Source organism: Saimiri boliviensis, chromosome 2, assembly GCF_048565385.1.
Source record: "Saimiri boliviensis isolate mSaiBol1 chromosome 2, mSaiBol1.pri, whole genome shotgun sequence".
NCBI classification, from domain to species: domain Eukaryota; kingdom Metazoa; phylum Chordata; class Mammalia; order Primates; family Cebidae; genus Saimiri; species Saimiri boliviensis.
The window spans coordinates 238,348,465-238,371,420 of NC_133450.1; the positions used below are offsets into that span (position 1 = coordinate 238,348,465).

At 55.2% G+C, this 22,956-nt stretch overlaps 1 protein-coding gene across 10 annotated transcripts in view; it reads right to left on the reverse strand.

Moving 5' to 3' along the window:
- The window catches only part of WNK2 (WNK lysine deficient protein kinase 2), a 133,545-nt gene extending 119,261 nt beyond the window's left edge, over nucleotides 1-14,284 (reverse strand). For all 10 annotated transcript variants that reach the window (XM_039474848.2, XM_074395576.1, XM_074395575.1 and 7 more), the window contains exons 1-2: nucleotides 14,055-14,284; nucleotides 12,808-13,490 (exon numbers count right to left, since the gene is read on the reverse strand). In XM_039474848.2, the coding sequence (XP_039330782.2) occupies nucleotides 12,808-13,488 (681 nt within the window). In that variant the 5' untranslated portion in view covers nucleotides 13,489-13,490; nucleotides 14,055-14,284. The remainder of the gene's footprint in view (nucleotides 1-12,807; nucleotides 13,491-14,054) is intronic.
- Nucleotides 14,285-22,956: the final 8,672 nt, after the last annotated feature.

The window sequence follows — 22,956 nt, forward strand, 5'->3', positions numbered from 1 at the left end:
AGCAAAAACGCCCAAGAGTATAAAAAACGAGCTCAGAAGGGCATATACCGAAGCAAAAACTGCCACGTCAGAGGATGGAGGCTGTGGACAGCTCCTCCTCCATCAGGCTTCCATCTCCATCGTGTCACCTTCCCTAGGAAGCATCCCCTCCACAGTGGCCGTCCCATCCATCCCCACAAAACCCAACGCCCAGGCACCCTCCCCCAACTCAGCGGAGCCGGTCCAGGGCTGCCAGGGGGGAGCGACAAGGCAGCCCAGCCCCTACGCCCCTACCTGGGTGAGCTTTCTGTAAGGCCTGAGGAGGGGCCTACCCAAAGAAGCTGGATGGGCCACAGGTGGCTCCCCGGCAGCTTCCTCCTGCCAGCAAGCCCCGCCTGCCTGGGGAAACTTCAGGCCACTCAGCTCCCGCAAGGCTGGCAGCAAGTCCTGGTAGCATCAACCACCCAACCTAAGACGGAGGCAGGGCAGCTCCAGCTCAGATGCCTCCGGCGCCTCAAGGGAGGAGGAAGCAGGGCGACCCTGAGCCCCAGAACCACCCGAACCTGCAGTCCACCCTCCTCAGGCTGTGCAGGCTCCTGCTCGGCCCCTGGCTATCTGGGTATACAGGACAACATTCTGTATTTTCCCGTACCTCAGTTTCCTCCTTAGTAAACTGGGAAAATTCACGGAGGGAGGAATCACAGATATGCTTCCAGAGCACACAGTCGTGCCCCACCAATACGAGCATGGCCATTTCCGTGTTAGTAACAGCACTCTGACTTCCTCTAGGTCCCCCACAGGGGCAGCCTGGCCAGGTCTGACCTGCACATGCAGCACCTGAGCCAGGATACACAACCTCACATAGTCGTGCAGAACACCACACAGGGCCTGGTGCGGTGGCTCACACCTGTAATACCAGCACTTTGGGAGGCTGAGGCAGGCGGATCACCTGAGATCTCGAGTTCGAGACAAACCTAGGCAAGATGATGAAACCTCGTCTCTACTAAAAATACAAAACTTAGCTGGGCGTGGTGTCGCACACCTGTAATCCCAGCTACTTGGGAGGCCGAGGCAGGAGAATCGCTTGAACCCCAGAGGGTTGCAATGAGCCGAGATGGCGCCACTGCAACTCCAGCCTGGGCGAAAGAGCGAGACTCCCTTGCAAAAAAGAAAAAGAAAAAAGAAAAACCACACAGATCCAGGCGGGGTCTCCGTGCAAGACCACTGGCCCTAAGCCTTCAGAAGACAATGCTGAAAGATTTAATAACAATAATAATAAAAAGTGGAGGGGCTGTTCTGGATTGAAACTGACATGACAAGCAGGCAGAACACACGATCCCTGACTGGCTCCCAGATCCCTTCCCTGGAAAGCGCAGTTCACCCATCTGAGACCTCTCTGAGCACCTCAGGTCCTAACCCAGAGTGCCTGGAGGGAGGCAGGGGGTGCAGGCCACGTGGGAACATCCTCATTCCTATCAGGAGACGCAGGCTGAAGTACTCAGAGGTAAACTGCAAATCGGTCAGGAAATCACAGACACAGATATACAGGACACAGCGTCACATACTAACAACTGCTAACTCCAACTTCTCTGTTGGTTTTCCCAAAGCTTTTCAAAATAAAACGTTGGGGGTAAATGAAAACTGGACTGCTGGCAGAGAGGAGAAAGCTTTGCCAGGGTTGGAGCAGAGGCTAGGGGGCTAGGGTGGGCACACAGGAGGGAAGGAAAATCGTCAGGGCCCAAGGACACCTGGGTGTGGGAGCTGTGGGCATGGAGGAGCCTGCAGATGCAGTGGGCATGTGTGCTGTGCTGTTCTCTGCAGGCCCAGGCAGAGGAGGGCTCCAGCACACACAGACACTGACAGTCTTGGAGGGACGAGGTAACCAAGACAGAGAGACACAGCAGGCCCCTCCACCCATAGCCTGCCACCCCTCCTGACCAACAGAAACCCAGAAACTCACTATGCCCAGCCCCAGGGAACAGATCACAACCTGTTACTCCAATCAAGCCTTTCCCAGATACCCACACAGCTACAGCTGGCCACACAAACCTGTGCTAACCAGGGAGACCAGAGAATCACTGGTAAATATTTCTCTTTAAGGATTAAAATATGAACAAAGCCACTTGAGAAATGGGCCTTTTGCCTACTTGGCCCCTACCTAACCACCTGTTTGTTTCCCACCATCAAACGTGGTTGTGATGCCTGGAGCCATGGCAGCCCTACTGCAGCCATGAGGCCAAGCAAGACTAGGGACAAAATGCCAGCACTGCTGAGGACAGATGAGACAGAGATAAAGACTCATGTGCCAGCTGATGTTGCTGAGCCACCTCCAGGGCTGTCACCTGGCTATCTCCAGATTCCAGATTCTGAGTAGGATCAAAGGTTGGCATTGCTTCCCAAAGTCAGCTCACAGCTGAGAACTGTCCCAGCTCCTCCACCGGAGAGCAAGCACACACAGTGCCTGGAAAGCAGGGGTTAGGGGCGGGTGGTAGGGAGTGGATACCAGAGGGAGCCCCAGTGACCCTCCACCAACAGTCAGCCTGTTACACCCCTCCCTAGAGCCAGTACCGGCTTATAAGATAACTGTGAAATCAAAGAAAAAGCAGGAGGCCCAACACCTTCCCCCTGGCACCCCTCGAGAGTTTCACAATACAGTGGGCATTGTAAAGGCTCTGAGAAGCTCCACGAGGGCAACTCCTGCCTGAACCACCACTCCCCAGACACACCTAGTGACAGCACCCCTTCTGCGGCCATGCTCAACAAGGGGTTCCAAACAGCACCAAGACCAGGAACAAACCTCAGAACCATGGCCTCCTGCAGAACAACGGCGTTAAAGACACTCCGGAGACAGATTTTAAAACCCTGTGACTGCAGCTGTATTTTAAAATGATACATGTGTGTAAACAAAGCGTAGAAGGTACTATCCAAAAATAAAAGCAGTTGTGTCCACTTGTGTTATGGGTGATTTTTTTTTTTCCATTTCTTCAAACATCAAGTAGCTGTTGCATTTTTTAAATTAATCAACTATTTTGAGAGACATTCTAAGTTTACGGGAAAACTGAGCAAACAGTAGAGTTCCCATACACTCCCTCACACCCACACACAGTTTCCCTATTATTAACGTCTTGCATTATTGTGGTACACTTGTTATAACTGATGAACCATACTGATGCATTATTAACCAAAGCCAGCGTTTACACGTGGGTTGATTCTGGGTGCTATACACGCTATGGGTTTTGACTAATGTATAATGACAATTATTCACCAGTAAAGTATCATAAAAATAGTTTCACTACCCTAAAAATCCGCCTCTTCATCCCTCCCTTCCTGTAATCCCTGGCAGCCACTGATTTTTTTTTTTTTTTTCTGTCTTCATAGTTTTGCCATGTCCAGAATGTCATCTAGTTGGAATCATACAACATGCAGCCTTCTCGGATTGGTTTCGTTCTTAAATACTCATTTCTCGTTTATCTCTGTGTTTTCCCGTCTTTGCGGCTCATTTCTTTTTAGCACTAAGTAAGATTCCATCGTCTGGATGTGCCACAGTTTGTTTACCCATTCACCTGCTGAAGGACATCTGGGTTGCTTCCAAGTTCTGGCAATTATGAATAAAGCTGCTATAAACATCCGCGTGCGGGTTTTTGTGTGGCCCCAAGTTTTTAACTCTTTCAGTAAATACCAAGGAGCGAGGTTGCTGGACTGTGAGAGTGCCTTTAGTTTTATAAGAAACTACCAAACTATCTTCTAAAATAGCAGTACCATTTTGCATTCCTACCAGTAATGAGTAAGAGTTCCTGTCACTATTCCACATCCTCACCAGCATTCGGTCTTAGTGCTCTAGATTTTGGCCATTCTGGTAGGTATGCAGTGGGAGCTCACTGTTTTAATTTGCAATTCCCTCCTGACTTATGATGGGCAACATCTTTTCATAGGCTTATTTGCCATCTGTGTGTCTTCCTTGGTGAGGTGTCTGTTAAGCTCTTTGACCTATTTTTTTTTTTTTTAGCTGTTTTCTTATTGTTGAGTTTTAAGAGTTCTTTGTGTATTTTGGAGAAGAGTCCTTAAACAGATGGGCCTTTTGCAAATATTTTCTCCCCAGCTGTGGCCTGTCTTCTCATTCTCTTGACAATGTCTTTCATAGACTAGAAGCATTTAATTTTAATCAAGTCCAGCTTATCATTATTTTCTTTCAAGGACTGTGCCTTTGGTGTGATACCTAAAGTTACTGCCAAAGCTAGGTTTATAATTTTGGATTTTCCATTTAGGTATATGGCCAATTCCATTTTTTGGTGAGGGGTGTAAGGTCTGTGTCTGGAATCATTGATCTGCTTGTGGATGTCCAGTTGTTCCAGCGCCATTTGTTGAAAAGATGATCTTGTCTCCATTTTACTGCCTTTGCTCCTTTGAAAGATCCGTTGACTTTATTCATGAGGGTCTATTTCTGGGCTTGCTATTCTATTCCATTGATCAACTCTTCTGTTCTTTTACCAATACCGCACTGCCTTAATCACTTCTCTTTCCTTCTTTTCAAAAAATGTTAATATAATTTAATGAGAGCTAACTTAAATTAGAAGTCATAATCAAGTATTCTGGGAAATCCTTAGAATTCAATGCTGCAGGGAAGAGAATTAGATGTGAAAACTCTCAGAAGCAGGAGAACTTGAAGACAGTGTTCAGGTCGCCAACCTCCCGAGTCCCCACTCAGGCCTCTCCACCCAGCTGGGATTCCCCAAAACACAACAGTTCCCTGAATTGTCTATGGTCAGAGGCAGATCCTATCTTGCTTTTCAAAAATCCCAGCTGCTGCTCTTCACACCCTTTTTCTCACACCCTTTTTCTTATCTGCAGCTCAAGCGCTAAGGCAACAGCGGAATGGGTGCCCACAGCTCCTGGGCAGGGAGACAAGCAGCCTCAGGAACCAGCCTCCACCTGCTGGGTCGGCTTGCTCTCCACATCTCTGCTGGAGACAACTTTTTATTTTGCAGGGGAAGCAAGAGGGATGAAACAAGATTGACCTGAGACCCCTGTGTGCTCAGGTGAAACACACTTCTCTCAATAGTCCCCCCAGCCGTGAAGAGTAGCTAGCACCATCCACACTGCACAAATGGGTAAACCGAGGCTCACAAAAACAGGTGCCCTCCCATGGCCACACACTGGGAACATGGCAGAGCCCTCTTACCCCTGGATATTTTGTATGTACCAGGGGCAATGTCCTTCCCGGCTGTGAGGCTCCCAAACCCCCCTTCCCACCACGGCAGGCAGGTGCTGATGTCCCATCACGGCTGCACAGCCAGGGCGGACCACAAGGGAGACCCAGACACACGGCCCAAACCGCTGCTGGGCCAGGTCAAGCTCTTCTCCATCAGTGAGGTGACCTAAAGCTCCGTGCCATCACCTTGGGTGTCTTCCAACTGCAGCCTGAAGCCAGGCCAAGCCACAGGCCCTGAGAGACACCTACAAAATGCCTATGGGCATAGAAGGGCTGCAGGTCCAAGCTGTCCTGGAAGATGAGGGGCAAGCCCAGCCAGCCCATGACCACCAGCCAGCCCCACCCAGACTGTGGGCCAGCAGGGCCCAGGGGATGGGAAGAAGGGTGACTCCTGAGGGAAGGCACAGTTGTCCTTAGGTGCAGCACAGCTCCCAATTTTGTTTTAGCACCGACAACTCGGAATGTATCATGTCTTCAAACAGTCCTGGCATCCTGGGGCACCCTCCTGTCCCGGGCAGCCCCTCTGTGCAGGGCTGTGGGTGGGGGGCTTCTCCCTCCTGGCCCCCCAGAGGCTCAGTCCTGGCCCATCCCTGTGCACCTGGGCTCCCAACTCAGGATCAGCCTGGGAGACCTCATTCCCCACAAGGACCGCTCTTGGCCACCTACAAAGCACTCAGGTTAAGCATGTCCCAAGCCAAGGCCTGCTCTCCCCGCAAATCCTCATCTCCCTCAGAGGACAGCAGCCAGCAGCCACATCCTGCCAGGCCCAAAATTCTGCCAATGCTGCCACCATGATTCCTACCTTCTCTCTCTCTCTCCTTTTTTTATTTTATTTTTTATTTATTTATTTGAGACAGAGTCTCACGGTGTCGCCAGGTGCCAGACTGGAGTGCAGTGGCGCAATCTCAGCTCACTGCAACCTCCGCCTCCCAGGTTCAAGCAATTCTCCTGCCTCAGCCTCTCAAGTAGCTGGGACTACAGGTGTGCGCCACCACGCCCGGCTAATTTTTGTATTTTTTAGTAGAGATGGGGTTTCACCATGTTGGCCAGGATGTTCTCGATCTCTTGACCTTGTGATCTGCCCACCTCGGCCCCCCAAAGTGACCTTGTGATCTGCCCACCTTGGCCCCACAAAGTGCTGGAATTACAGGCGTGAGCCACCGCACCCAGCCTTTTTAATTTTTTTTTAAGATGGAGTCTCCCTCTGTCACCAGACTGTTGTAGTGCTGTGGCACAATCTCAGCTCACTGCAATCTCCGCCTCTCAGGTTCAAGTGACTCTTCTGCCTCAGCCTCCCAAGTAGCTGGCATGACAGGCGCCCACCACCACACCTGACTAACTTTTTGTATTTTTAGTAGACACAGGGTTTCACCATGTTAGTCAGGTTGGTTTCGAACTCTTGACCTCAAGTGATCCACCCATCTCAACCTCCCAAAGTGTTGGGATTGACAGGCATGAGCCACCACACCCGAACGATTCCCACCTTCTCTACCTTCAAACCCAATCTAAATCCTGTGCTCCCCACCCTCAAATGCACCCAGAATCCAAAGCTTCTCCCCTTCCCGCCCCCACCGCACCTAGTACCAGCCCTGTAGTCTCTCACCTAGATGGTGGCAGTCACCTCCCTGCTGATCCCCTGCCTCTACCCCCATCCCCAACTGTCCCAAGGCGGCAGAGAGATCCTGTCAAGACCTCAGTCGACTCCCGCCCCTCCTCCGGCCTCGCTCCGAACTCCCCAACCTGCCTGACACATTTCCAAGTCTCTCAGGCTGTCTCCCAGAGCCGTGACCTGTGCTGCTCACTACGGCAGTCCCAGGCCTAGAACCAGGACACACACTCAACAAATGCTCACCAAGTCAACGTACATACAAGCCTGTGCTGTGGAGACCCGGGCACAGGCCGCTAGAACCTTCCGGAACATCCGCTCCCTCCCCTTCTCTTGACGCTATCTTCTGGCTACTAGTCCACCCACAAAGCTCTTCCCCACCTCAGAGTAACCCCCCGGCCATCCCCGGGAATGACAGGGCAGGGGTGGGGGATGCATCTCAGGGCCCACCGGACCCTCCCACCGACCGGGAGGCCGTCCTGGCCTCGGTGAAGCCCGACACGATCATGGCGCTGACTCACAGCCCAAACACCCCAATCCTGTCCTCAGCGGAAGCCTCCGGCGCAAGTCCCATCTCGAGCCTCCTCGGCCCCTCCCAGCCCCGATGTGTCCCAGCCCCTCCGTCGCCTTTGCTGCGAGCGGGTCTGTAGGCTGTCCCTATCTTGGTCCGTCTGGTGTTCCGGTGACCACCTCTAGGTCACCTGGGTCTGTTTCAGCCTCTGGAAAAGCAGCCACCCAGAGGAGAGCCCAGGATCAAGCCTGGAGATGCGGGTGACCCTGGAAGCAGCCAGGGCACATGCGGCCATTTGCGCCCACGTTTAATGTGAGGAAAAATCACACTGAGGCTCAGCTGCCCCAGCCGCATCCCGGGCACTCCACAGGGCCTGCGGACACACGTGCAGAGGCAGGATGCTTCTTCCACCACAGAAGCTTTCAGTGCCGCGGGAGGGCGTGTGCAGCTGTCCTGGCAGGCCTCCTAACACGCTGACGGGGACTGAGAAAACACCAGCTTTGGCAATGGCAGCTCAGATGAGCGGCGTGTGGGGGCCGGCCCTCCACGCACCTGAGCCAGTGCTGGGGTCCCCCCCCCCCAGGGCTCAGAGAGTAGCACAGGTCCACTTGAGTCCCACAGCGGCCTGGTCCTGATTCAGCTCAGCCAGGAGCCCCCAAGGCACCGCTAAGCCACAGGAGCACCTGTGTCAGCAGAGAACAAGCCTTGGTGCCTGAGCGCCAACGTGCTCCCCACGACAGTGACCCGTGCAGGCTGCTGTCTGTCATCGCTGCTGGCACACACCTCACCGCCACCACTTGGGGGGCAGAAGCAGTGCTGCGAGCTCGGCGCCCATGTTTCTGCCCCGGCGGGAGGGAGGGAAAGCCGGTCTGCACAGGCCTTTCAGGCGGCTAGTGCCAGCCTTTTTTGCCAACTAAACCAAAACCATGGTCAGCATGGCGCAGAAAACACCTCGCCCAGCAAAACAGATTCAGTGTTGGCATCCAACTGATTTCAAATTACAACTCTCCCGATACAACGAAGCACTTCAGAGACTTTTACAAAGGGGTGACCGCCAGCCAAATCAGGTCAAGCCTTCTGATTGTCCTGCCCGAGTGAGCAAGCGCCAGGCACCTCCTCTGTGCTCGGCACTGGCTTGCCCCTCGTCGCTTCTCCCCACGACAGCCGGCTCAGGGCTGAAAGCAGGCAGGGCTGGCAGCCGGGCCTCCCAAGAGAGGCCATCAGTGCAATGCACTCAGGCTCTCCAGTGCCCCAAACCCTGGCCTGAGGCTGCGTGGCCCATGACATGAGAGGGCCTGCCTAGAAGGGTGACAAGGATCCCACCTGCAGGGGAAGGGAAACCAGCTCAGCACTGGCACTGGTGGGGCTGCCCGCGGCTGGGAGAGAGGCTGTCAGGTGGCTGGGCTGTCCTTGGAGGATGGGGGGGCGGGCACCCGCTTGGCACAGGCCATTTGCAGTGAGCCTCAACAGGCATCATCCACTTCTGGACCTGGAAGCTGGACAGGACACTGGGACACTGAGACATCAGCTGACGCACGATACATCGGTCCGCGAGCTCTGCCCGCTCCGGGCAGCACCAGGCTGCAGCAAGACCTACTCTGTGACTTTCTGGGACTAGCAGCAACGCCCCCACCCTTAGCCCTCTATAGGATTCACACTGGTCTGCAAGAGCCCAGCAAGTGCTCTGAGCCAAGGAAAGGAATACACGTCTCCGAGAGGTAGAAAGACCCCCATGCTGGGCACAGGGCACAACACCATCTCGGGAAACTCAGGGAACTCAGGTTCCAGCCCTGCAACAGCAGCTCAGAGGCAGTGGCACTGAGGTGCTAAGATCCTGTGTCCCGGAAGAAAGTCGGGAGTTGCTGACGGGGAGGCGTCAGTGTTGATAAACGGGGTGAAAACCAAGCTTACTCCAGGTCCCCGATGGAGACACAGCAGAAACAGGAAGATCCGGGAAAGGCAACGAGGCTGCCTCCCTGGGTCTGAGTTGGCTGTGTTTTCTCAATGTGGGGGCCTGTGGCCAGCTCAAAGGTGGCAGCATGTAAGAGTGGGATCCCTGAGCCACATGAAACGGTGTTGGTCCAGCAACCAGGGTAGCCACGAAGGCCGAGGAAGTCACAAAAGCTCAACACCAAAAGAAGGAGGGGACAAGGTTGTGCTGACCCATCAGAAGGTGGCAGAGCAAGGGGTGGCCATGGCACCACGCCAGGCACCCACCCCGCCCCCCACCCGTTGCTGTACTGTGACCTCGCCACCCCCCAGAGGAGGGTCTTGTAGAAAGTCAGTCCAGTGACCCAGATTGGCACCCCTAGAGTAGCGGGGCCAGCTATGGCAGGTGGTGGAGGTTCCCAGAACTGACAGGGAGCCCCAGGAGACCCTCAACCCTATCTGACAGGACAGGGGTCTGTGCGGGGACCAGGGCTGGCCAAAGATGGCCACAGGAACACAGGGCATGTGGGCAAGGAGGAGGGCGGTGGGATTCTGGTGTTTCACTTCCTTCCTCATTACCGTAACGTGTTCTGCTACCAAGAATAAAAGTTCATTCAACAGAAGAATGAAAGGCAAGTATTTTTAAATGGCTTCCCCCACAAAATACAGCACAGCTTCCAGCTTTGCACATCTGGAGAATTCAGAAGGTGAAACACCTCGCTGCCCTTAGACATAAGAGAAATAAATACTACCCTCTCTACGGAGCCCTTTCAACACTAATTTATCAAAGGAAATCTGGTGTCTTCTAAGCCAGGCTTACTAGGTCCACGTGAAGGCATTTTCCCCACCTGGCAGGGAACCCTGAAAAACACAAGTGAGCCCACCACCTCACAGTTCTCCAGGGAGGCCCCCCCACCTGCAGAGGACAGGGAGGCAGGCAGGGCCCAGGCACGTAGGCAGACTGCAGGTGCTGTGGGCACAGGGGAAGACAGGCATGGAGGCCAAGAGCAACACCAAGAGGGGCTCCTGGCTGCAGGCAGCATCCCCACAGATCTTCCCTCGGCTGCGTAAAGCGTGACTCCCAGGAACCCTCCCCATGCCAGGAATGCTGGGGGTCAAGGTGCAGGACAGCATCCCCACACAGTGGACTAAGAGAGCCCCTCCCAGGCACAAAGGCAACTCCCCTAGAGAAGGAGCACCCACCTGTGGCCCTCCCCTGGCACGGTGACCCCTCTACTCAGTGAGATATGACCCCACATCCCACCCAGAAGCACACTCCCTTGCAGAGTCCGATGCCCCTCCCACAGCCCTGATCTCCCTGTAGCCCTACACCCCACCCTCTTCTGCTCCACACAGCCACCAGCCCCTGGCCCACACCCAGGACATCATGCAGGCAGCCCCAGTGCCAGTCCCTCCAATGGCGCTGCACAAAGTCAGCCTGCACCTTTCCACACACGGGCAGGGGCCCCCTCCCCTGATCCCACAGTGTCCTGCCATCTCCTCACTGGTGACCTTAGGGGCGGTTCCACGTCCCCTCAGACCTCACAGTTTGTGATGCGGAGGCTTCCAGCACAGCCCCAACACACAGCAGGTTCTCGGCAAAGAGGGCTCTTCTAAGCAGGTCAGACTCCCTCTTGTGGAAAACCCTCTCAGATCAGAACAGGCAGAGGGAGCTAATGCCAAATGACACACATCGACCAGGGACAAACGTTGGAAGTGCTTGTTGGGGGAGATGCAGGTCAGTTTCCCCACCAGTTTGGGGCACCAGTAACATCCCGGCAAGGAACTGCAACACATAGTCCAGAAGCACCTCTAAGTTGCTGTTCCCGTCTAGAGACAGGGAGCAAGAGACCCCTGGACAGAGGCCAGGCTCCACCCCATGCCCGCAGGGGACAGACCCAGAGACAGAACCGCTTGCCTTTCCTTAAAGGGAATGGGAGCCGACAAGCTCCAAGAGTCACATGCGCCTGCAATGCCTCAGCCAGATCAGCAGGCTCCCGCTGCCGAGGTCTACCTCAAATCCAGCCTGCTGCAGCACCCCTCCCCCATCTGCCACCCTGCAGAGCTAGTTCTTGGAGGCAGCACCCAAGGGTGCTCGGCATGCCCTGCCAGGTCAGTGGGCAACAGAAGGAAGACTGCTCACCAGAATCAAGAGTCATCTCCCCTTTCAGGTCCTCTCTCCTCTCCGCTTTCCCATGCAGCAGGAATGCCCAGAACACCCCAGGATCCCCAGATCACAGCCTCCTGCCCCACCCACCGCCGCTCCTGTACCACTGGAACCTGCAGGACCATAAGGGAGGGGTGCTGTTCAGTCCCTCCTAAGGAACTCACACAATGCCACTGACCCCTGTCGTGAAAAGCCGCATCTCCGAGGCAGAACCAAGGGGTGGTAGACAGGCAGGTCTCTGGAGTTCTTTGTCTTGGGAGAAAGGCTGACGATAGGTCGACACCCACCGAATGAGCCAGGCTTGCACACACATGCAGGCCAGCCTGTAGGGGCCGGAGGATATAGCAACTGAATCCCATTTCTGAGCCAAAAATGTAAGCGTCCTGTAGTGTGGCCGGCAGCCCTAGAGCACAGCTTGCCTCAGCTAGCCCCGGCCCTGTGTCAGGACTGGACGGCCAGCTGACTTTACAGGCCAACGGAGTGCACTTACATCTCCAATTGGCACTCTTCCAGACTGGCTCACAACTGACAGCTGCCCCTCTCCAAGGAGGGAGGCCTGTCAACACCCCCTGGACAGGCACGGCCTCTGCTTCCAAGGCTGGCCCAGGACAGGTAGGGTGGCTGTTTATATAATCTTCCAGAGCCGGGGCTGACACCACGGGGATGGCAGGATTATGAAAAATGCATGCCCAGAGCCTCTGCATCCAAGAAAACCCCCATCCGCATTCTGCATGACTCGGTTTTAAGACCTCTCACACGTCCATTTTGTGAACAAATGGAGCTCTCAGAGCAGCAGAGGCACTAACCACACTTCCAGGCCTTGCCTAGCCGGCCGCAGAGCCCTACCAGACACCACCTCTGGGTCACAGACTCCTGGGTCAGAAGAAGTCTCTGCAGGTATCCCTGCTGGGGCACCCGCAGCTTGGGGGACGCAGGAAACTACTCATTTTTGGGCAGCTCGGAGCCTCCAAACCACCGTGTGAGCGCACACATCGGGCCTTGAAGCCGCCACGCTGTTTTGCAAAGACACAACAGACCAGACCACCTGGGTCATTAAAGAGGGTCATCAGGACTGAAAAAGCGGCAGCCCAAGAGCCCCAGCCTCCCAGATCCACTCTCCGGGGCCTCCCCTGCGCCCAGGACGCGCACACTTACACCAAACGCAACCAGAGGCCTGCCCTGGCCGCCAGCTGACTCACAGACCTGCGCGCGGACAAAGCCGGGCCCCACACGCGGTCCGCACACCTGGCACACATCCTGCCGGCCACCCACACAGAGGGTGACACACACGGCGCCCCGCCACCCCCAGGGCTTCTTAAGGCACAGCGCAGGAGCAAGGACGGGCCCAAGGACGCGATCGCGGACAGACCCTGCGGACAGCCCTCTGCGGGCTGGCGCACCCTCACCTGCAGCTCACACCAGGCCACCTCCACCCAGGTCTCCGTGTCCAGCCCCTTGTAGACGGTCTTGAAGGAACCGCGGCCCAGCTCGATGTCGAACTTGAGGAAGCGGCCGTCCAGAGAGGTGGCCACGGCCTTGAGATCGTCCTCATCGTCCTCCTCCTCTTCGGGCTCGTCCCGGCGTGTGCGCCCAGGCTCAGGCTTCGCCTCGGTCGCCCCCTCATCCTCCTTCCTCACTGTCGCCGCCGCCTCCTCCCTGGGGCCGCCGTCGGGGGCAGGCGCGGTTTCGGCAGCAGCTGCGGTGGGGTCCGGGCCGGGCTCCTGCGCGACCACGAGCTCGGGGCCGGCGTCCGCCGGGGCTCCAGGGGCTCCAGGCGGCGCGGCCGGCGCTGCGGGCGCGGGGGCGGCGGGGCGTCCGCGGGCGCGCTCCGCGATGAGGCGGCGCGTCTTGCAGAGCAGAAGTACCCGGCGCTGCAGGGGCTGCGGGGCCTGCGGGCCCGGCGCCTCGGCCGCCTCCAAGCCGGGCGGCTCCTCCTGGTCCGACTCTACCACGCTGCGCCGCAGGAAGCGCTGGGGCCCGGGCCGCGCCGCCTTCGCCCGCGGCTCCGCCATGCCCGCGGGCCCCGCGCCGCGCCCGGGCTCCATCAGCGCGCCGGGGGCGTCTCGGCGGCCGCCATCGCCGTCCATCTCTGTGGGCCAAGGACACACAGGCTCGCGTGAGCGCCGGCCCTGCCGCACCTGCCCAGGCCGCGGGATGAGACAGCGCCGCCCCGGGCCCGCGCCCTTCCCAGACCCGGCCGCGGAGAGAGCCTGCGGGGCTGCCTCTGGGGGCCCTGGGAAACGGGGGCTGCGGCCGGGACCAAAGGCTCGGGTTGGGGAGGAGGGGTCCGTGCCCCGCTCAGCCCCCGGCGGCTGCGGAGAGGGACCGGCCTGTGCTGGTTCTGGAACCCCGGGAAGGAGGATCTGCTAGGGTGTCCCTGAGGGCCCCGGAGGGTCTGCGGAAGGGACCTGGAGGCCGGCAGAGGGATCTCGCGCCCTGCCCAGCCCCGGCCCGGGAGGGTCCTGCTGGGCTGTCCCGGAGGCAGCTGTAAAGGGGATAAGGAGGCCCAGGAGTGGGAGGAAGGCACCGGCCGGGCGGCGGCTCCACAAAGGACGCGGGCCCGGGGCGCGGGAGGGGCGCGCGGGGAGGGGGCTGCAGCGCCGCGGCGCGCACACAAAGGCGGCGGGCGGCGGCGGAGGGGCTCGGCACTCACAGGGCGAGCGGACGCCGTCCATGCCCGCGGTCCGGCGGCCGGGGTGGGCGAGGCAGGCACGATCACGCTTCGAGGCCGGGGTCCGAGTTCCGGGCGGTCCGCGCTGTGGTGGGGGCCGCGGCGACGCTCCGGCTCCTGCGCGCTGCTCTCTCGGGCCGGGCCACTGCGGGGCCGCGCTCCCGCGTGCTCCGGCCGGCTTCGCGCGGCTCCGCTCCCGCACCGGCTCCGACCCGGCGCGCGAGGAGGGCGGGGCTCCGCTCGCCCCGCCCCGGACCAGCGCAGGGGGCTGGGCCTGGCACGCCCACCTGGCTGCGGACTGGCGGGCGGGCGCGCGCGGCCACCTGCGGGCGGGCTACCTGGGCTCCCGCCCGCGGCTCTTTGCTGGAGGCAGCGCTCCTGGCCTTTGAAGCTCTCTGGAACGCTCCTCAGGGCCGTCGACTGCAGAGGACCCCGTTTGTTCCGGAGAGGAGGCAGCAGGCTCAACACCTCGGCACGCCGCCGTCCGGCGCGCCAGACCTCAAAGCCCTGAGCCAGGACAGAAGGCAGGCTGGGAAGAAAAGGACCAGGGGTACGGCCATCCTCGGGAGCCCGGCCTGGGGCGAAGCCTGCTGGGGGTCAGCGTGACCTTTCCTGCTCTCACTTCACCATCGGGAACCATGAGGGCCTTATCATCACCCAGGGACTCACTGGTGATCATTGTGCGCATTTTACAGTAGAGCAAACTGAGGCCCCAAAGGCAGAAGTTATATGCTCTGAATCCCAGAACTTCCACGACAGACGCTGAGCTGGAATGCCCTGGATGGGATATGGAGAGGCTTTCAGAAGCCCCTTGACCCGAAGTGTTCTTCCTTCCCACCCCTTCCAGATGCCACCTCTCCTGAGAAGTCCTCTGTGATCTCTCTCTCCTCCTTCCTCCTCTAGACTCCCATGGACAAGCTGTCTCTGGGGCGTCTCTGGCCCTGCTGCGGCAGGGGGGCTGTGTCAGTAACTGTACTGCTAAGTTCTGAGACTTGCTCCAGGCAACGCCCTGAGCTAACACTCACCCTCACCCTAGCCTCCATCACCCTAGGTGGGGAAACTGAGGCACAAGGGAGCTACCAGGGTATTCTCATCTCAGACCCCCCATCAGATACACACACACTTCCAGAGATGAAAAGACGCTCCTGGGCTGTTGGCCCTGGAGCCCCTGGCACAAAGTAAGTCATGTGACAAAAGCCAACAGAGGCAATACTTCACCTTCACAATGCTGAGAAGAACATGCCAAGCCGACTGTTACCCAGAGAAGCAGGACTCCCTGGGGCCTCGCTGGGCACTGGCACTGGCTGAAACTAACCTGTGAGGAGCGACAGTGCACATCTCTTCCCAGCTCTGGGTTCGGCAATGCCACCCTATAGCCTGAAATCAGCAATGCTAGGAGTATTTACGCTATGGAAATTGGCAGACACCTCAACTCAGGACTTTTTGCCCCAGAGAGCCAGTAGTTCAACAGTGTGCTAGGCTTGGGACTACTCCAGGTAGAGGTTAGAAGTGGAGAAGGATCTTTTCTGTCTTCCCTTGGAGGCTAAAGAACCCCAGCCTTGCTCCTAACCAGCTGAGTGACCTTGGGCAAGTCCTGGCCCTCCCTGAGCCTCAGTATACTCCTCTGCAGAGCAGGCTGATCATCCTGGCTTGCCCGCCTTACAAGGCTAACTAGGCCGGGTGCGGTGGCTCAAGCCTGTAATCCTAGCACTTTGGGAGGCCGAGGCGGGTAGATCATGAGGTCAAGAGATCGAGACCATCCTGGTCAACATGGTGAAACCCCGTCTCTACTAAAAATACAAAAAAATCAGCTGGGCGTGGTGGCTCGTGCCTGTAATCCCAGCTACTCAGGAGGCTGAGGCAGAATTGCCTGAACCCAGAAGGCGGAGGTTGCGGTGAGCCGAGTTCGCGCCATTGCACTCCAGCCTGGGTAACAAGAGCGAAACTCCGTCTCAAAAAATAAAAAAGGCTAACTATTCCCTGGGGATTCAGTCAATCTTGGAAGAGCGCCAAGTCCACAGACCTGTTCATTATGGGTGTGTTCAAGCCAATCCAAGGGAAAACCAGGATGGAACGGAGCTAAGCACGCTCTGAGACCAGCACACACCTATCTGGCCTCCTCTTGCTCCCAACAGGCCATACTGGCAGTGTGTGGGTAAAATACCTGCTGGCATAGGAGAAGGTTCATCAGCACCCATGGCTGCTGCCCACCCACACTTGTAGATATGCGTGGGAAAAGATGGCTATACCCACAAATCAGCAGGGAGCAGCCCAGGCTGTGGGGAGTAGGGGGAAGCCTGTCCCTGAGAGAATACTGTGTACTCTCTGAGCCCTTAGGGGTGATTTCATGCAGCTCTGCTTACGAGGCCTCTCCATGGTGGAGAGCTCATTCTCTCTGCCAACCCATGACCATTAGAGTGCACAGCTAAGTCAGCAGTGGACAGGCCACAGTTTCCTTTGCAAGGAATCTCAGGCTGGGCTCAGGAGCAAGCTCCTGGCATCCTGGCAGATGGAGCCTGAGGGATCCGTGGACAGACCTTGGAAATGAGGCCTTTATGGCGCTGGCTGTGTGCCCTTTGGCAGGTGCCTGGATATCTCTGAGCTTCTGTCTCCCTGCTGCTAAGACAGGGTGTGTAAGTACAGTGGTCTGCTTTGCTGGGTGTCCGGAGGCTGTATGACCCAGGGTCATGATGTCAGCATTTGTCCTCTTGGGGTCTTTTCTCTTCTTTTCTTTTCAGATGGAGTTTCGCTTTGCTGCCCAGGCTGGAGTGCAGTGGTGGGATCTCAGCTTAGCTGACTGCAACCTCTGCCTCCTGGGTTCAAGCGATTCTTTTGCCTCAGCCTCCTGAGTAGCTGGAATTGCAGGCGCCCACCACCAGGCCCAGCTAACTTTGTATTTTTAGTAGAGACAAGGTTTCACCATGTTGGCCAGGCTGGTCTTGGACTCCTGACCTCAAGTGATCTGCCCACCTCGGCCTCCCAAAGTGCTGGGATTTGTCTTCGATTTTTACAACAGATGAGTACATTGAGGCCTCAGCCAGTGACTTTGCGACTTTAACTAACTTTCTGAAGGCCTCAGAGTGGAGAGAGTAGCCTCTACCCACAGCTGTCACCTCAGCTTCCGCAGTGCCAGGGAGCCCCTTTGGTGAGACAGGTTTCTCTCAAGTCCAGGTTATGCTCCGGGCTGATCCAGCCAGTGGGCACGTGTAGGCGCACACCGGCTCCATGCAGATGCAGTTCCGGGAGCTGAGCCCCAGCAAGCAACAGGACCATGGTGTCAGTTTGCTCATCTGTGAGATGGGCATAATGGTCATGCCCAACAGTCTTGGTACACAGGAGGCATTTAACAAATGCTCAGGGAGGAAGGGAGACAGGGCCAGCCCCGCTCCCTCTGCTCACCTCAGGGCCCGTCGAGGGTCACTCAGTGAAAGGAAGAGCAGCGTCTGGCCGTGCCCAGTGGGAGCTCCTCCACAGGGGCTCCCTGGGGCAGACCTGCCTCTCAGTGGGGTCAGGCAATGTATCTAGTGCTCAGGTCCAGTGTAGCCAGGACACTTGCCCGAGTGCCCCCCGGGTCACACCATGGGGAGGGTACCCTGGTGGGGGCATTGGATGGGGAGGACAGTGCTGGAAGAGCAGAGCCCAGGGAACCCTGCAGCCAGGCAAAGTGGCTCATGCCTGTAATCCCAGCACTTTCGGAGGCCAAGATGGGCAGATCATTTTAGCTCATGAGTTTGAGACCAGCCTGGCCAAGATGGTGAAATCCCGTCTGTACTAAAAATACAAAAATTAGCCAGGTGTGGTGGAGCACACCTGTAATCCCAGCTACTCAGGAGGCTGAGGCAGAAGAATCACTTGAACACAGGAGGTGGAGGTTGCCGTGAGCTGAGATGGTGCCTTTGCATTCCAGCCTGAGCAGCAGAGCAAGACTCTGTCTCAAACAAATAAAATAAAGAATCTAGTTCCTCTGTTCTTCAAGGTGCAGGGCCCAGCAGGGCATCAAGGGGTTCAAGGTTGACTGACAGGTCCGCAGAGGGAGGGGCTCCATGCTCCGAGGAGGAAATAAGCAACAGCAGTCCTGCAGCCCCTGGCGAGCAGCCACCTGAGGCACCAGGACCAGCCCCAGCCTGTCTGATGGTGCAGGACTGGGTGGTGCCAGTCCCTCAGAGACAGGGGACAGAGCCCTGAGACAAGCTAAGGGGCCTAGCTGGCCAGCAGCGGACATACCATGATTGCCGAGTTGACACTGGCCCATTCGTGGTGGAAAATCAGCAGCATCCTCTGGCACGACATATTCCCAGGGGCCACGACAAATCATCGGGCACGGCTGGCAAGAATTGGAAATGAGGCTGTGTTAGCAGGGAGTGGAGGCTGACACTTTCTCTTTTTTTTCTTTTTCTTTTTTTTTTTTTTTGAGACGGAGTTTCGCTCTTGTTACCCAGGCTGGAGTGCAATGGCGCGATCTCGGCTCACCGCAACCTCCGCCTCCTGGGTTCAGGCAATTCTCCTGACTCAGCCTCCTGAGTAGCTGGGATTACAGGCACACGCCACCATGCCCAGCTGATTTTTTGTATTTTTAGTAGAGATGGGGTTTCACCATGTTGACCAGGATGGTCTCGATCTCTTGACCTCGTGATCCACCCGCCTTGGCCTCCCAAAGTGCAGGGATTACAGGCTTGAGCCACTGCGCCCGGCTGAGGCTGACATTTTCAATGAAATATCCAAGGTTGGATTCATTGGGGACCAGAATCGGCCAGGGTGACACTTGCTTTCAGCATATGTCCAGAGCAGAGCGTGTCACATAAAGGGCAAGCCAGGGAAGTGTAAGGATTCTGCTTCTTCAGGGTGTGACCTTCCCAGGGACAATCTGGCCACATCTCCTTGATTGTCCCCAAGCCTGGACTGCCACATGTTCCCTGTTGGCCCACAGGGGAGAGTGACATCTGGGCCTAGAGAGATGGGGAAGCATGTGGGGCCATCATCGAAGGTCAGAGGGAGCTCCGGAGTGGGTGTGCTGTGGGAGGGGATGGTGAACTTGGCCTGCTTCCCTGCTGCTGCTAGGGACATCTGGTCACCAGAGCCAGAGGCAGGGGTCTGGAGGGCAGAGGGAGGGGGTGCCATGTTCTAGAACACAGTCCTTATTTCTCTGTTTTTAATAATTTTAAAAAATTATGTAACATTTTCTTTACTCCCAAATTTCAAAACACTTTGATTTTTAAATAACAGCTTTATTTAGACATAATTCCTGTACCATAAAGCTCACTCTCGTAAAGTGTGTGATTCAGAGGATTTTAGTACATTCAGTGTTGTGCAACCATCACCTCTATCTAATTCCAGAACATTTTCATCACGTCAGAAAGAATCCCTGTCCCCGCTAGCAAACTCCCCCCATTCCCACCTCCCCTCAGCCCCTAGCACCCACTGGTCCACTTTCCATCTCTGGATTTGCCTATTCTGGACACTTCACATAAATGGAATCATACAATCATACAATCACACGCCTTTTGCGCATTCATTCACTGAGCATCATGTTTTCAAGGTTCATCCATATTCGGTAGCATGTATCAGAATTTCATTTCTTTTTTAGGTCCAAGTAATATTCCGTTGTCTGGATATATGATTTTTTTTTCTTTTTTTTTGAGACGGTTTTGCTCTTGTTGCCCAGGCTGGAGTGCAATGGCACGATCTCAGCTCGCCGAAACCTCCAGGTTCAAGCAATTCTCCTGCCTCAGCCTCCCAAGTAGCTGGGATTACAGACCTGCACCACCACGTCTGGCTAATTTTGTGTTTTTGGTAGAGACAGGGTTTCTCTCTGTTGGTCAGGCTGATCTCGAACTCCCGACCTCAGATGATCCGCCTGCCTGGATTACAGGCATGCACCACCATGCCTGGCTAATTTTGTGTTTTTGGTAGAGATGGGATTTCTCCATGTTGGTCAGGCTGATTTCGAACTCCCAAGCTCAGGTGATCAACCAGCCTCAGCCTCCCAAATTGCTGAGATTATAGACGTGAGCCACCATGCCCAGTCAATTTTTTTTATTTTTTATTTATTTTATTTTTTTTTTTTTTTTTGAGACAGAGTCTCTATCTGGTCACCCAGTCTGGAGTGCAGTGGTGCAATCTCGGCTCACTGCAACCTCTGCCTCCTGGGTTCAAGTGATTCTTCTGCCCCAGCCTCTGGAGTAGCTGGGATTGCAGATGCCCACCACAAAACCCAGCTAATTTTTTTGTATTTTTAGTAAGAGGGGATTTCACTGCAGTGAGCCGAGATTGCGCCACTCCACTCCAGGCTGGGCAACAGAGTGAGACCCCGTCTCAAAATAAATAAATAAATTATAAGGCCAAGTGCAGTGGCTCACTTCTGTAATCCCAGCACTTTGTGAGGCTGAGGCAGGCGAATCACCTGAGGTCAGGAGTTTGAAACCAGCCGTGGCCAACATGGTGAAACCCTGTCTCTACTTAAAATACAAAAAAGAAAAGAAAAGAAAATAGTCAATCGTGGTAGTACACATCTGTAGTCCCAGCTACTCAGGAGGTTGAGGAAGGAGAATTGCTTGAACCCAGGAAGCGGAGATTACAAAGAACCAACATCACCCCATTGCACTCTAGCCTAGACAACAGAGTGAAACTCTGTCCCAAAAAAAAAAAAAAAAAAAAAAAAAAAAATTACAAAACAGGCCAGGCATGGTAGCTCTCGCCTGTAATCCCAGCACTTTGGGAGGCCAAGGCAGGAGGATTACCTGAGGTCAGAAGTTTGAGACCAGCGTGGCCAACATGATGAAACCTGGTCTCTAATAAAATACAAAAAATTAGCCAGTTGTAATGGCAGGTGCTTGTAATTCCAGCTATTCGGGGGGCTGAGGCAAAAGAATTGCTTGAAACTGGGAGACAGAGGTTGCAGTGAGCTGAGATCACACTACTGCACTCCAGCCTGGGCAACAAGAGTAAAACTCCATCTCAAAAAAAAAAAGTGTTTTAAGTCATGCCCACTGTCACTACCTCAACACGATCCCTGCTGCAGGCCCTGCAGCAGGCACACATCTATCTGTCTGAAGCTGTCTACACCAGAGTGCAGATCAAATAAGCGAACGTGATTGAATATTTTTCTTCTAATTACAGAGGGATTATTTAATTTTACTTGATTAGGCTCATACCAGATACAAGGTCATATTTCCTGTTTTGCTTTAGCCCCTCAAATGTCCTGGGATGGCAAGTATTTGAGATCCCTACCAGGACTCCTGCTAAAGGGGGGCCAGCCCCAGGCGTGGCATCATTGCCCCTCAGCCTCCACTGACCAGATCACTGCCAAACTGCACCAGGTAGCTCCTTGCTCCAGGAACTGAAACGAGGAATCTTGAGAAGCTGGAGGTGAGTCGTTGAGCCCAGTAAACGGTGAAACCCCAGGTAAGTCTTACAGCTGAAATAATGATAATAACAATAATAATTGCCACCATTACTGGGCACGTGGTGTGTGCTAGGTGCTGAGCTAATACTTTGCAAAAATGCTCTCATTTCACCCTCAGGACCCCCTGGATGTGGCAGCATTCGAAGATGGAAATTCAGCATGGAGAGGGAACCCATCGTGACCAAGCTCCACACGTAGCAGGTCAGACAGACCGGAGGTGAGCTCAGTGGGGCTTGTCTGTAACTCCATCCTCCAGCTTCGATCCAGCCTGTCCCTAGGCCTCTGTGGCAAGCCCTGTGTTCCCTCAAGGCTTCTCTCTTGAGACGCCTCTCTTATGGACAGACAGTTAAGTTATGACCCTCCTTTAATTCTACATTAACTCCAGGCCCAATCCTGTGTGTTCACTGCCCTCCAGCATAGCCACTCGCTGCTGAGACCCTGAATGTGGCCTTTCCCCTTGGCCCTGACAGTTCGTGCCAGCCCCAGCTCAGCCTATGACCAGTCTTATACCCACTGCCTTTAAATGGAGTCAGCTGTGTAGACTGGCACAGGCTTTCTGAAAGCAACTTGTGACCGGAGCAAGAGCCTAAAAATTGTTCTGACCCTTTAAGTCAGTACTTCTCTTTTGGAGAATTTACATTAATAAAGCGACCAGCAAAGCAGATAGCGTTGTATAAAGATGTTCACTGAAGGATTATTTATAAAAAAAATTATGAATAATATAAATAGTTAAGGAAATAGTGCTCTTCCTACATAATCAAATACGGTCGAGCTGGGCAAGGTGGTTCACACTTGTAATACCAGCACTTTGGGAGACGGAGGCGGGCAGATCACTTGAGACCAGGAGTTCAAGATCAGCCTCGCCGACATGGTGAAACTCCGTCTCTACTAAAAATACAAAAATTAGCCAAGCATGGTGGTGGGCACTGGTGATCTTAGCTACTCAAGAGGCTGAGGCAGGAGAATCACTTGAGCCCAGGAGGCGGAGTTTGCAGTGAGCCGAGATTGCACCACTGCACTCCAGCTCCAGCCTAGGCAACAGATTCCGTCTCAAAAAAAAAAAAAAAAAAAAAAAATTGCTGAGCCACTTAAATGCTCTTCTTGGAGTTGTGTAATGCTTAGAGATACTGTGAAGTGACAACAGACAGGAAGAAACGCTGGAAGGAAATACACCAAAGTGCTGTCAGTGAATGCTTCTGCCCTTGTGCATCCGTCTGCATTTCAGACAAGAGGCAGTTCCATCCACCGCCCCCCGTATTTTTAGACGGGGGATGCTGACAGACTCCCAATGAGGCTGTGAGATGAAGGAAGAGGCTCAGCAGAGAGTGTCGAATGCAGCTCAAAACTTGAGACTGGAGGCTCCTGGCTCTGATTTAAGCCTTGGTGCCGCCCACTGGCTGTGACCTTCGACCTGCTGGTTAATTTATCTGAATGTCAGTTTCCTCATTAGTCAAAGGGACAATGGAGGTGCTGAGTCCCAGG